The sequence below is a fragment of the Euprymna scolopes genome, chromosome 6 (assembly GCF_053919585.1).
Source record: "Euprymna scolopes isolate OS-2025 chromosome 6, ASM5391958v1, whole genome shotgun sequence".
Lineage (NCBI taxonomy): Eukaryota > Metazoa > Mollusca > Cephalopoda > Sepiida > Sepiolidae > Euprymna > Euprymna scolopes.
This window is the reverse complement of record NC_136487.1, coordinates 71,925,376-71,940,670: the sequence shown is the minus strand read 5'-3', so window position 1 is coordinate 71,940,670 and position 15,295 is coordinate 71,925,376. Positions and strand designations below refer to the sequence as shown.

Sequence of the window (15,295 nt, the reverse complement as noted above, 5' to 3'; positions counted from 1 at the left end):
GATGTTGCTTTCAAATATGATTTTGTTTGTTCGGTACTGTACTAATATTGATATTAAGGTGAAAGCAGTAGTATTTACTGAATTGCCATGTCACCATAATGAAAATATCCAAAATGCATGCAAAACATTAAAGTATATATTTATAATTAAAGGAAATGGTTTTCGAAGGAATTAGAAATTTATGCTATTTCCCATGTCTTTACGGCAAATATCACCCGACAAAACAAACAGTTAAAATCATTTGTTTTGTTGAATCATGGAAAACATAACTAATCGTGACATGACAATTAGTTTGATAACATTTTGGATTGTTGAAATCGACAAAATTTTTTTAGTTATAATTGTGTTTTTAAATAAAAATCAACTTTTTGGCTGTCTGATTTCGTTACAATAACAAAGGAGCACTCTTTTTTCTTTTTTTTTTTTTATTGGCCGACCTGCACAATGAACACCCCGTATAATTTTACTTGGAAACCAACGGGGGGGGGGGGGAATAGAAAGACAATAAATGAAAAAAAAAAACTACTTTACTAAATTTACTGATTTTATATATATATATATATATATATATATATATATATATATATATATATATATATATATATATAATTTTCTCAAGAGAAGTTGTGCTTTGTATTATTTATTTATATTTAGTATTTTTTTTTTTTTTGCAAAGTATTTAACAAGTTGTGTTTTTGTTTTTAAACACATGCTTAAGCGAACACATGCACACATCACAGGGCTTATGAAGAAGAATCTGAAATCCTACCTAACTAATATTCCTGGTGAACCAAATGCAATAGAGATCCAGACAATTGCACTTAAGGGAACAACGAGGATACTAAAAAGAGCTCTCGGTTGGTTTCAATAAAAAGCATGGCAATGTTGGCAGCTGGTTTGGCTGCCCCATACCCAGCATTACAATCTTCAAAGAAGAAAAATTTAAAAAAAAAAAAAAAAAAAATCACGCTGTGTATCTGTAAATCACAGCTTACAAATAAAAATGGCAGTGTGCCTTTTTTGGGGTGAAAATTGAATAAAAAATAAAATAACTGCCATCAACCAACTTGCCATGACAGTAATAACATACAGTTTTGGCATCATTGACTGACTACAAAAATACATCAACAGGCTTGATGTAAAGATACGGAAGCTACTAACGCTTCATACAATAGTATAAAGAAATCAGTGTCTACCAAGACTGTATTTGCCCAGGAGTGAAGGAGGACTGGGGTTCTCAAAGATCAACCACTAACATACAGCAACTATAGTGAGCACAGGCCAGTATCTGAGAAGCTCCCAGAACCACACCCTCTCAATAGTATATGAATATCAAGAGACAAGAACCAGCAGAACAACATCAGTCACCCAGCTGGCCAAGCATTTTGGCCAGGGCTGTATCACAGATGAGTCTGAAACACCAAACAAGCCTGCCACAGAAATAGCAAGAAAGAGCCAGCAGAAATATACCAAGACCTTCCAAAGTAGGAACCTTGATGAGTGGGACCAAGAATAGAGTACAAAGTATTTTTTGGGGAACTCTCCCAGGAATACATAAACAAAGAAGGTTCCTTGGACTGGCTCAAGACTGGGAACCTTCCACCACGATCAGGAAAGGGTTATAATGGCTGCTCAAGACCAGGGATTGATGACCAATCTATTCAAGAAGATGGCACGTCTCAGTAATGATAACAGATGCAGGTTACCACACAGAAATGAAAAGTGCGAGTCATCTGGTATCAAGTTGCAAGGTTCTTTTGGGGACGGCTACTACACAGTGAGACATGGAGTATGTAAGTACCTCACTGAACCATCTGTAAAAAATTAAACATCCAGTGTAGCAGCAAGTCTTGGGAGCATCAACCTGAAAGAACAGTTCGAAATGATTTATATACAATACATTACAACCACATAATCTCTACAGCCACCTACCTTGAAAATGCTGCCGTGAAACCTGACATAGTTATATGGAATAAGTCAGAGAAAGTGGCCACCTTGGTTGAAGTGAGTGTCCCTAATGATGGAGGTCTAAACAAAGCTGAAAGAGAAACAGACCAAATATCAATGTCTCATGTATAATATGAAATGAAACTGGAATCTTAGATATCAATCATACCAGTCATTATAGGTGCTACAGGGCTTATAAAAAAGAATCTGAAGTCCTACCTAACTAATATTCCTGGTGAACCAAGTGCGAAAGAGATCCAGATAATTGCACTTAAGGGAACAACAAGGATACTAAAAAGAACTCTCGGTTGGTTTTAATAAAAACAGGGGAATGTTGGCAGCTGGTTTGGCTGCCCCATAGCCAGCGTTACAATCTTCAGAGGAAGAAAATTAAAAAAAAAAAAAAAAAAAAAAAAAAAGGCATGTATGAATTTACTGAATATCTATATATATTTATTTTTTCTCCAGAGAAGTTGCATTTTGTATTGTTTATTTACATTTATTTTTTTGCAATTATTTTACTAACTAAAGTTGTGTCTTTTGTATCACCACATCGCTGGGCCAAATAACGTCTCTTAGTAATGCCATATTTTTAATTTTATTAATCGTTCGTTTATAAAGGAAAGAATAGAATTCTGGAAGATGGGAATTGTCAGAGCTCGGTCAATAAGAATGGACAGAATTTGGCGAGGGAGCCCTTATTTATGAATTGGAAATTGGAAAGATGTTATGTCTATGTATTTACGGGCCAGTTACGATCAGTGTAATCACTATCTGTGGAAAATGTACACTTAGTCCCGGTGACAACTGGTAGCAGTGTTAGGACTAAATATTTAGAGAGAAAACTAGGAACTCTTTTCTCTGAAGATATTGTGATGGTGTTGCTTGTCAGATGCGATGTAGCATTTTATTGTCATGACTGGTGTTCGAAAGCTACATAAGATAGTGGCTATTAGGCTAGATGTATTGAATTTATATGTGGTATCTGTTATTTCAAACTTGTTCCAGAGAGGAATTTCTGCAGTGATTTTATTTTATAGGAGATAAAGCCAGCGTTATAGAAATAGATGCTTTGTCTATAACGGTCAACTAAAATATCTATTTTACTAAAGTCGAGTTAATCAATGTTTATTTCCTTAATGTTTTTTCTCATATTTTAATCACATAAAATACATGCTAAAATATTTCTTGGTTTTGGGATTGAGTTATATTTAAAAAAAAAATTTAATTCATCTAATTAGTTGTACTTTGCAATAAACTTCCCTTGTGATCTACCATTTGAGTTTCTATTACTATCTCATTCTCACTATGTCATTGAACACACTACTTTTAATGGTACTTCTGCATTTCTGTGGTTTCCTCAAAGTTTCTCTGGTGTACTCGACCATTGAAAGGGAATAACCAGAATCAGCCGATTGCAAAACTTCAAACCGCTATGAGAGAATTATAATAAGAAAAATATGGAAATACAATAAATAAAATTATAAACCTGTATCTAACCCTAATCTTTAACCTTAACCTGTGCAATTCAAATTAACTTTTTATGTCTTCAAATTTATAAAAAAAGTAGATTCGTATTAGCTAAAAACATACAGTGCGTTTATTGAAAATTCAGGAACGCTCAGCTGATCTTTTCCAGTTATTTCCGTCAGCTGCTGAGTAAACTGAGCCAACTTTGTGGAAATTGCAGGTCAGTAAATGAAGAAGCACGATTTTAATTTATATGGTGTCTATTACTCTCACTTCTATAACTCTTTGTTTATTAAGTCAAGGGTAATAAAATTAAGTATAAAACTTGTCTTTTTGTAAAAATTCAACTGGCTTTGCAAACTTCTTTTCTTTTCTTTTTTTTCAAATCTAAATTGAACTTAATGGATGACCCTATAAGTCACTTTTTAAAAATTTTGTATTTTTTATTTTATGGTTTAAAATGAATTGCTTGTATTTTCAGGACAACTTCATCTACCCACATGCATGAGCATAGTAGTCGAAGTCATGCAATTGTTACAGTTACATTTACACAGGTAAGCAATTAAGTATAAACAACTTTAACTATAGATTGCTAACTCATTGCATAAAATTAATTTTTTTTATTTTTCAGTTTAAAATTTGTTTCCTCTCCTATCCAGTGTTATACACATCTCTACAACATTCGTCAAAAATTATATTAAAAACGAAATTAGGCTTCTCCAGTGTTCATGCTAATATTCATAGAAACTGTCTCAATTGGTGAAGTTTAAAAAAAAAAAAGTCTCAAATGGGAAAGTTAAAAAAAAAAAAAAAATAAATAAATAAAAAATTATAGTTGGTGTTTAAAATCCTCGCCAACAGTTAAATTTTTAGTATCCCCCCCCCAAAAAAAATAAACCCCCAAAACATAATTATAATATAAAACACTCATCGTATGGTAATTTAAACTACTTGTTCTAAACACTTGAAATTGTTTCATCCAGCAGTTTATTTACTCATTTTTATGTGCTGGAACACAAAAACACACACACACTAAAAAAAATCCTTTGAAATTACCACTATTATAGGTTTTCGAGTGTGTTGAAAATGAAAATGTTTAAACTTCCAGGAAACTAGTAGTTTCAAAGATGTGAAGAAATTATACCCAGAGCTCCCTAAACCCAGTGTCCACCAGACTGAACTAACAGTCAGGATCAAGGGCCAAGAAATAGCTGGTATTGTGGTTAGCTGCACAGAAAGCTTCTCAGGATCAAGCCATTTAGTGTTGGCTCACAACTGTTCTAGGAGATGGAACACCCTTTCAAGAAAATCCTCCCATTGCTTTTATCATCTTACGTGTGGCACAATGTGCACCTGTACAAACCATGTTAATTCAATGGAGAGAGTGTGCTTTGTTCAGCACAAGCAATGACCACTTTAAACAAATCAAAGTACTGGTTGGTTAGTAAACCATTTTCACTTGTTTAAGCCTAAGGTTTGGCACATCAATATGTGTTTTTTTATAAATAACAATAAATTCTGTAGTGATGATGGGAACAGGTGAAGGATGCCACTGGTAGTTCCTAGCGTGAACATTGCACATAGGTGGTGAAAGGTAGATGGCCGTTTTTCACAACACTCGTGTCCTCCTTTTGTAACAAAGCAGCCCTTTATAAGATGGCACTTTTTTCCTCTTCATGGGGAGGGGGTCCATAAAAGGTAACCTAAAAATTGTTTACTTGCTCTTGTCCCTGTAATCAGTTGTAGATATCTGGTCATCCAATATTTGCACCCAAATCAAGAATAGAAACAAAATACATGGAACAAATGTGTTCATTGCGACTTGGAATGTAAGAAAACTTCTGAATGAAAAATCACTGTTATAGCACATGTGTTGAGGCATCATAAGATTTGTGTTGCAGCTCTTTCCGAAACTAGGTTTGCTGATACAGGAAAGCTACAGGAAGTTGAGGCATCATAAAATTTGTGTTGCAGCTGGCATTAATCATGGCACCCTGCACTGATGATTCCCAAAAGGATGAAACACTCGTGTCTGTAGGTATTTAATAATTATTATATTTAATAATATATATATATATATATATAGCACATTTTTGTTGATCACGTAATCGTGTCTACAAACTCTCTCACCTCCTCTTTAAGACCCCCCCCCCCTCCTTTTGGTAATCCAAAACTTTTCCAATTAAATGTTTTTGGAGTGTTTATAGAATGGTTATTTATAGTCTGTGATTACAGAATAGTTTTTTTTATAGGACAGTCATTGATTTTGATTATTTAAAGATACAGTTGCAATCAGTGTTTTCTTGTTTATTGAGGATATAAATTTGTAAACACTCTATCACTGAAACATCATTTGTTGAAAAATTACATTTAAAATGAAAAAGTCACCAAATCAAATTTTTGCTTTGGCATTTGCATTTCTTTTACCATATATTATTTGGATTATTCAGACGACTGTTCTCATCTTTGGTGTTATCCTCCCGTTTCAGCTAATGCAACCTCCGATCTGTTGCCGTAACTGATATAGGGTAATCTGAGGTGATTCCATACCCTTTCAGCTGAAAATCTGTTAAAGCAAAGTAATTTAGTACTTTATAGAAGTCTTTTCAAGAAAGAGATAGGTTTGTTAGTGACTTCCCCACAAAGTTCTGGAGCTGCCTCTGCTATCTATAGTGAATATCAATTGATCCAACGACACAATCCAGAGCAATCCTAAAGCAAACACAACAATTGCACTTTTCAGCCATCCTTATACTTGTTTTCTACTGTAAATGTAACCTGTGACGTAACTGATATAAATGCTAAGTATAGTAGTAGCATGGGGCGGGAATCAAAACAACAGTAGGCAGCCAGGGTGAAGAGAGGTGTTTAAAAAAAAAAAAAAAAAAAAAAAAAAAAAAAATAGTAGGCAGGCAGTCTCGAACCCGTGCTGCGAAGACGGAAAAGAAAATGAAAGAAAATCTGACGTCTTAGCCGATGTCTCCATGACACGACCGGAAGTCAACATCTTTGAAATTAACCGAAGTCAATCCAATGGTGACGATCACTTGCTAAAATGTCAGCGAAAAAAAATCGACCCCTCCCTGTACAAAACGGCCGAGTTTAGGGTGGAGGAATTAATGTTTTTGGCCAATTTTTCGATATTTGTTGTCTGAGACGTTGAGCTGCAAAATGATACCGATCTTGACAGGATCCGTCGCCTCTGTTGAAAGTTTTTGCGAGACATACAAACATTCATTTAAACAGACAGGTGAGATTTATATTAGAGACTAGGGAAGGGGAGTAAGTGAAGATGCAGAAATGAAGTTGGCTGAAGGCCAGTTCAGCTTTCCGCTGTTTCATTTATTTGTTTCCCCATGATGTTGGGGAAAGCAAACTCCCCTGAAAAAGGGGGGAACACTCAAATGAATAGCAATTGTCTGATATGAAGGGTTTTCCACACATTGATCAAAGCTAATTGCTTTCAAGACGTCCTGGCATGAAAGGTCGCTGATGTCTTTGCATCGGTTAACTTCGCTTTATTTATACGAAAAACACCAAACGCGCGAGAGGATGGAATAGCGTGAATAAAAATATTAGAATTTAAAAAAAGAAAAAAAAAGAAGAAAAGTAGTAATCACTAGTCTATCACTTTTGCAGACGATTGCATCTAAGGTGGTAAAATTATCAAAGCATTTTTGCTAGCAGTTTTAATAATTTCCATTTTTTTGTGTTTGTGTGAAGTGTAATTCCTTTTTATTTTTTTCCTCCTTAATCTTTTTGTCCTTTTCTTCTATCCTTCTGCCTCCTTCCAATTTTCAGACCAATGACAAAAACTACACCCATATGTTACATATATATATATATATATATATATATGTGTGTGTGTGTGTGTAAAAGGAATGACTTATGACCATGGCAATCTTTATCAGACCTGGCAAAAATGCAACTAGTCAACAAAATGAACTGTTTCTGCAGTATCCTCTTCCATTAAAAATGGATGCAAATTAATTGCTGCTAAAGTTTGATCATAAAATTTAATGAAAAACTTCTTGTCACATCGGTTAGTTTTGATAATTTTGATAATTTTAATAATTTTATGTTTGCAAGTGTTGTTTAAACTAATCATTAATTTTATTCTTCAAGCAAAATCCAGTTTTCCAATTAAACTAATATTATTACAAAGAACATTTTATAACAATTTATTTTTTTACTAATGATATTTATTACAATTCTTTAAAAATGTTTTTGATCTTTTTTTTTGTCTGAAGTTATTCATTATTACAATTTTTATTTTCTACTAAAAATATTAATTACTATAAGCTATTTTTTTCTTACGGCAATATTCGTTATTACAAATGTTTTGTAACAAAATTCCTAGAAACTTGTATATTTCACAAAAGAAATTGTTTATACACTAAAGATAAATATTGCCAATTTGGTTCTTATCCAGAATTCCCTGCCTAAAAATTTGTTTAAAAATGTTTTTCTTTATAAAAATAAAACTACTTGATCAATTTACGTGATTTTTGGAATATATTTTATTTTGTTATGGGTACATTCATCGTAGATTTTTCTTTTTCTTTTTTTTAATATAAGAGGAACTTTGGACATGAGCCACAAATTTATATGAATGAACATTTATGCTTACTTCAATGTTAAATAGAATTCCTATAGTAAAAAATTGAAAAAAAAAAATATATATATATATATATATAATTGCGAGCCATGTCAAAATTGATTGTGAATTACAAAAGAAAAACAAACAGACAAAAACTCCCCCCCCCATCAGTCAGAGAATACAGGTGTATGATTAGCAGGCCTGTGTTTAGGATTGCTTTGTTTATGACCCAATAGAAGAGAAATTACTAATTGAAAAAAAACTATATACTTACATCTTCTAGTAGCCTGTAGAAAATTGGTTATTATAGAATAAACAATAATAAACATTGTTGAACTTTAATATTTCAAAGGTTGTTTTATTTTATTTTTCTTCCCTAGACAAAATCATTTTCTATTTTAATTTGATTAGTGCTTTTATTTTCGTGGATTCTCTGTAAAAAAAAAAGACAAGAAACACTTTTGCCCATATTTTAGCAGAAAACAATTCTTTGATGAAATCTATTATTTTCTTATTCTATTCATCACCATGTGTCTTGATACGGCAATATTTCTGTTTGATTCCACATATGCTGATTACCCCAACATAAACTATACTTGCATTCTATGCATCATGATATATATACTTATATATGTGTTTCAGGCAAGGTTAGAGGATGATTTACCCAGTGAAATTATCAGCAAAGTGCATTTGGTTGATTTAGCAGGCAGGTAAGTAAAAAAAATTATCTTGTTATAATATTATCTTGTTATAATATTATCTTGTTATAATATTATCTTGTTATAATATTATCTTGTTATAATATTATCTTGTTATAATATTATCTTGTTATAATATTATCTTGTTATAATATTATCTTGTTATAATATTATCTTGTTATAATATTATCTTGTTATAATATTATCGTGTTATAATATTATCGTGTTATAATATTATCGTGTTATAATATTATCGTGTTATAATATTATCGTGTTATAATATTATCGTGTTATAATATTATCGTGTTATAATATTATCGTGTTATAATATTATCGTGTTATAATATTATCGTGTTATAATATTATCGTGTTATAATATTAGCTTGTTATAATATTAGCTTGTTATAATATTAGCTTGTTATAATATTAGCTTGTTATAATATTAGCTTGTTATAATATTAGCTTGTTATAATATTAGCTTGTTATAATATTAGCTTGTTATAATATTAGCTTGTTATAATATTAGCTTGTTATAATATTAGCTTGTTATAATATTAGCTTGTTATAATATTAGCTTGTTATAATATTAGCTTGTTATAATATTAGCTTGTTATATTATAATATCTTGTTATATTATATTATCTTGTTATATTATATTATCTTGTTATATTATATTATCTTGTTATATTATATTATCTTGTTATATTATATTATCTTGTTATATTATATTATCTTGTTATATTATATTATCTTGTTATATTATATTATCTTGTTATATTATAATATCTTGTTATATTATAATATCTTGTTATATTATAATATCTTGTTATATTATAATATCTTGTTATATTATAATATCTTGTTATATTATAATATCTTGTTATATTATAATATCTTGTTATATTATAATATCTTGTTATATTATAATATCTTGTTATATTATAATATCTTGTTATATTATAATATCTTGTTATATTATAATATCTTGTTATATTATAATATCTTGTTATATTATAATATCTTGTTATATTATAATATCTTGTTATATTATAATATCTTGTTATATTATAATATCTTATAATATTATAATATCTTATAATATTATATGGTTATATTATCTTATAATATTATATGGTTATATTTTCTTATAATATTATATGGTTATATTTTCTTATAATATTATATGGTTATATTATCTTATAATATATGGTTATATTATATTATCTTATAATATTATATGGTTATATTATATTATCTTATAATATTATATGGTTATATGTGGTTGCAATGATTTATGCACAAATATTTAGATTATTATCACGTGATTATAGAAGCTTTATTATTTGTACTTTAGAAAAAATTTAAAATGTTTGGCATTTTAGACATTGATATTTTAAAGTCGTTCAGGATTATAGGTTTTGCACTTTAAAGGCATACAAATAATTTGACACTTGATTTTTTTTTTCAGACATTTTTTACACCTATAAAAATGCTGAAAACGTGTTACAGCTTTAAATATGCTAAACTATTTTTAAAACATTATTCTATAAAAAAATTCTGTAGGTATACTTTTTTTCTATAAATAGATCTCTGCAGGTGTATTTTGTTTTATAAAAAAACTTACTGCAGACATGCTTTTATTTTATAAAAAAATGCTTGCAGGTATGCTTTTATTTTATAACTGAGCTTAAATATGTTTCCCTCTGTAAAACATTCACAGTAAGAACTTGTCTAGTTACTACGACTGTAAATAATTTTTCTTTCCCTATGTATACCTAAAAATTAATGGAATTTCCATGAGTAAAGTTTCTTGTGGACTAGTGACCTGATTTTAAGAGTGCTGGCCTCTTCTGATGGAATATATTTCTGAACTCCCTTAAAACCTCAACATAGTATTCCTTGTTGACTGTCTGTCCGGTGGGAAACCAGTGCATGTAGATCATGCCCGTGCTGTCAAAAAAGGGATCATCAGTTTCTGGATGGATTTGCACTGTCTGGCCGCCTTCTTGAGTCTTGGAGAGCCAACATGCTTCCACTGGGAATTCTGTCTCTTGATCTTGCTAGTAGATCCAGCTTTCATCACAAGTCACCACAGCATCAAGAACTGCGGGATCTGAATCGATCAGCTTGATCATCTCCCTGCTGTCATGACAACGTTTTTCTTTCTCGTCCTCTCTGAGCACCCTTGGGACAAACTTGGTGCAAATCTTCTGCATCTTCAGTTCCTTGCAAATAATTGTGTATACAGTTCCCACACTGACATCAAACTGCATTTATTGTCTCTATAGACACACAACAGTTCTTATCCATGAAATTCTTTACTTGGCCAATCAGCTCTGGCGTTCTGACTGAATTATTCCTTCCACACTTCATCATCCCTCACAGACTCCCTGCCTTCCTTGAATCTCTTATACCACTACAAAAACTGATGCTTGTTTCATGCAAGATGGCCCAAAAGCAGTTTGAAGCATTCAATATATTTCTGTGGCATTTTTTCCAAGTTTAAAATGGAATTTTATTATATATCATTTTTCTAAAGTGTCCATATACCCAGATTGCATTTTTGAAATCATATAATCAGGCTTTAGTAGGGTGTATTCCAATTTCTACTGTAGCGGTTCATTTGAAGTTGAAATCATAAAAATTGGTCAATCATATCATAGTATGTATAGCAATAACATACTGAATTTTCAAGAGTCTACGACAATTTAAAATGCTTGTACAAAAAGTCTGGAAACTTATTGAAGGCACCTTGTATATTTTAAATTTTAGATAGTTGCTTGCTTTCAGGCATACATAAAATGACAATCGCATGTGCTAGGCCAGAAATGATTAAGTTTCTAATCAACAAAACATTTTCTGGATTCTTTTACAAAAAAGTATAAAATCCAATATTTTGAAGTAGATGAAAATCATTTTGTTGTAGTTTTAAATTATTTTCATTTTTTTTCATTGTAATAAGGATTTCTTTGTTTCTCTTACCATGGTATTTTTTTTTTATCAATCTTTATTTTTTTGCTTTTTTAATTAGTGAAAGAGCATCTACGACTACAACAACTAACTACAAAGATCGCTTGAAAGAAGGAGCCAACATTAACAAGTCATTGGTGACATTGGGAAATGTCATTAAATGTCTTGGTAAGAATATTTTCATTCCTCTCCCTCTTGTTCCCTCCTTTTTTTAAATTTAAAAACAGAAGTATTTTTAAGTTTAGTTTATTTGTTTTACATCATATCAACCTTTGATTTAATGTCAAAATTGTGAATTTAGACAATACTGGCTTTAAACAAGCAAAGCCTTTTCAGGTTTTGGCAATCTGATCACGTGTTCAGCAGTGAACTTGACCCTTCTAGCATATTTTTTTCATTAGTCTCTTTCAATAGAAAACGAAATCAAATAATTAATAGATCATCTGAATGTATTTCAGATAGTTATTTCAAATCAAAATAATTTTTCTGGGCTGAAGGATCATTTTATGTCCCACAAGACTTGCCAAAATAAATACTGGGATGAAATCAAATTTAAGAACAATTTCAAAGCCTTTTTTGTAGTTATATCTAGCTTAATTCTGTTTCCTCTTCAGTTACAAAGGTAGATAAATATGATGGCATGATTATGTTGACTTACTGGTTCTTGTTAAGATCACTACAATTAAGCAATGTTGATCCTGGTTTTTAGTATCAAATGAATGACCATTTAGGAATAAGACACATTATATATGATAACACCTTGCAAAAATTAATACTGTTAAAATCATATTGCCTAAGCAAGCTACACATGTGACCAAAGACTGCATGTGAATTTAATATTCCCTTGAAACTTCCTCTTTTGGATGAACCTGGCTCAACTCACCTAGGGTGCATGCTGTACTAGAACAGGAGTTGCACTCCATCTCCAACTCGGATTACATGAGCATCACAGATGCAGATGTGAAACTTTAGTGCAAGCCCATAACTCTCTCCTCATCTCATGAAAAAAAACAATCTTTACGGTATACGTATCCATGACAGAAAAATAATATAATACATAAACGATATGACTTGATCAGAAAATTTTATTAAAAAAAAATTAAATCAAAACTTATCGCTAAACGATTTCTTGATATCATTTTACAAATTATTTGAAAGACAAAGATAATTACTAATAATTTAAAATTTTGCAAGATTTTAGTAAACCATTCTTAATATTAGGAGGTGCATTGGAAAAACTCATTCATTACTGGTTATCCTCTATTGCTCCTTAAAATAGCCCTCCAGAAATAATTTAAAATCAGCCTTGTTCATCACGGTAATGTCTACAAATTCCCATTAATCACGTAAAAATGATTTTCTTTATGGAAATAAAAATACATGATCAATTTTTGTGTGTGTGTGTGTTTTTTTTTTAAATATATATTTCTGTCACGAGTATGCACGTCATAAAGGTTCTTTTTGGCTTTTTTTTTTGGGGGGGGGGCTTTTTTTGGCTTTTTTTTGGGGGGGGCTTTCTTTTTTGGCTTTCTTTTTTTTTTTTTTTTTCTTCTTTTTTTTTTTTTTTTTTTGGCTTTTTTCTTGGGAAAGTTATTGATTAGCACCGGAACTTCTATTTACAAGTTTGATCTTCATTTACTCTTGCTGTTGTAGTGCTGGCCACTTTTCGAAAGATGCGGCAATAAACATCATGATAAAATTAATGGGTTGCCTTCTCAAATTAAACCTGCAGGCTTTGATTGTGGTGAAAGAAAGTAATGAAATGGGATTATCATTTCCTCTTTTGGAGGTAGAAAATCAATGATATGGGATGCTACCTGTGTCAACACATTTTTGTATAGAAATTTGATTAAACCCACATTTGAAGCTGGGAATGTCACTGTATAACCTAATAATCATGTTGACACACTGGTTCTCATTAGACCACTGAAGTAGTGTTGATCCTGACCAGTACCAGATGGGTGACTATTTAGAATTACTAGGTACTGTATATATTTAGGTAAACGAGTGGCCTCTGGACCTTGATAAGAGGTGATGTCTATGTGTGGGAGGGGGAGCAACAATGTATAATACCTCAGGGAACTAAACACCCCTGCCTTGCACAGTTCCAGGTCACCTTTGTGTAAGATGTCGCACATTTTAACCTCCCTCCAGAGGATTACTATATATAGGGGATAGATGAAGCTCCTTGGCCATGGTGAAGGAATCTCTAATGAAAAACCAAAAAGAAAAAATCCGTTAACTCAGTAAAGCAATCTTCTAGTGATGGTGTTGCAAACAAAACACCCGCTTTGAATCTGTCATGAGCCAGCATGGAAGTTATAAGGCTTTAAAAACTATCATGAGAATCCTTACGCCAGTGAGGTATCTAGTCGGTCTACCTGGAGATAGTAATGTGTTACGTCATTACATACAACAATGATTGTTATTCAATGGTATATCAACTTTTTTAAAAATGAGTGTTTAGGAGAGTAGTAATACTATTTAATAAGAGGAATTTTATATCTCTATCAGTTATGTTCAAAATGTTGGATACCCAGACAATACTGAACAAATACTTTATATCAGTACTGGTTCATACCATCTCCTTGAGCAGTTGTTATATTATTTGAGTATGGCAGTTTGCATCGTTATCTAACTTGTACCACCTTATAGCTAGCACAAAGAAAAATATGAGAAATTTTGTGGAAAAAAAAAAGTCTGCTACTTAGTATTTGCAGAAGAGAGTAAGGTAACTAGGATGAATATGTTTGCGTTGTTTTTATTGGGAAAAACATTAGAAATTTAGTTTTTAAGCTTTGAACTAACGTTGAATACTCTTTGTCTACTGTTTTACAGAATATTATTAACAAAGTAACTTAGTTTAAAAATATATTTATAATGATTTTTTTTATATTAATTTCTTTAAATTTATATAACCCCCCCCCCCAAAAAAAAAAATTCATTAGACTTGTGGGAAATTCAAACTTTGTTATTGACATCCTAAAACTACTTCCTTAGTAATGTGTACTCTGCCTATTCCTTTTATTGTCGGTCAATCACGTTTCTATTTGGTTCCAAACAAATTAACTTCCATAACACTGTTTTTTTTTAATAATATATAGATAATGTCTTGCTACTCATACTATGTAAACTAGTACTATCTGTTCCATGTTCAAGCTCTTTGTGACATAAATTGCCCTCCTATTGGACGGCCTTGCCTTGTCTGTATGGACATCCAGCAAGACTAAAAAACAAGAACTATCAATGCGCTGATGAGCTCCATGGTAGTGAAAGGCTATTCATACTCACAAAAGTAAACTTTGGCAACCTCATAACTCTTGCTTTGCATCTATTTTGGTATTTAGTTGACTAATGAGCGATGCTTCTGACAAAGGGTTGAAAATTTCTGTTATCTTGTTTGGCAGTTTTGGGTTGATAGTGCTTGGAGATTCTCAATCGTCTTCAGGTGCAGAATATTTTTTATGTCTGTCTGTCCATCATTCACAATTTTGTAAACATCAGAAATACATGACAGATTTGTCTAATTACGATATTCAAACATCTTAATTTCTTTTGGAAATGGAAAATATTACATTAATACTAAATAAGTCCTCAACAAATAAGATTC

At 31.3% G+C, this 15,295-nt stretch overlaps 1 protein-coding gene across 7 annotated transcripts in view; it reads left to right on the top strand.

The window, feature by feature from the left end:
• Positions 1-15,295, top strand: part of LOC145277684 (uncharacterized) — a 377,033-nt gene that overhangs the window by 265,570 nt on the left and 96,168 nt on the right. For all 7 annotated transcript variants that reach the window (XM_080129364.1, XM_080129369.1, XM_080129366.1 and 4 more), the window contains 3 exons: positions 3,899-3,971; positions 8,660-8,727; positions 11,747-11,853. In XM_080129364.1, the coding sequence (XP_079985490.1) occupies positions 3,899-3,971; positions 8,660-8,727; positions 11,747-11,853 (248 nt within the window). The remainder of the gene's footprint in view (positions 1-3,898; positions 3,972-8,659; positions 8,728-11,746; positions 11,854-15,295) is intronic.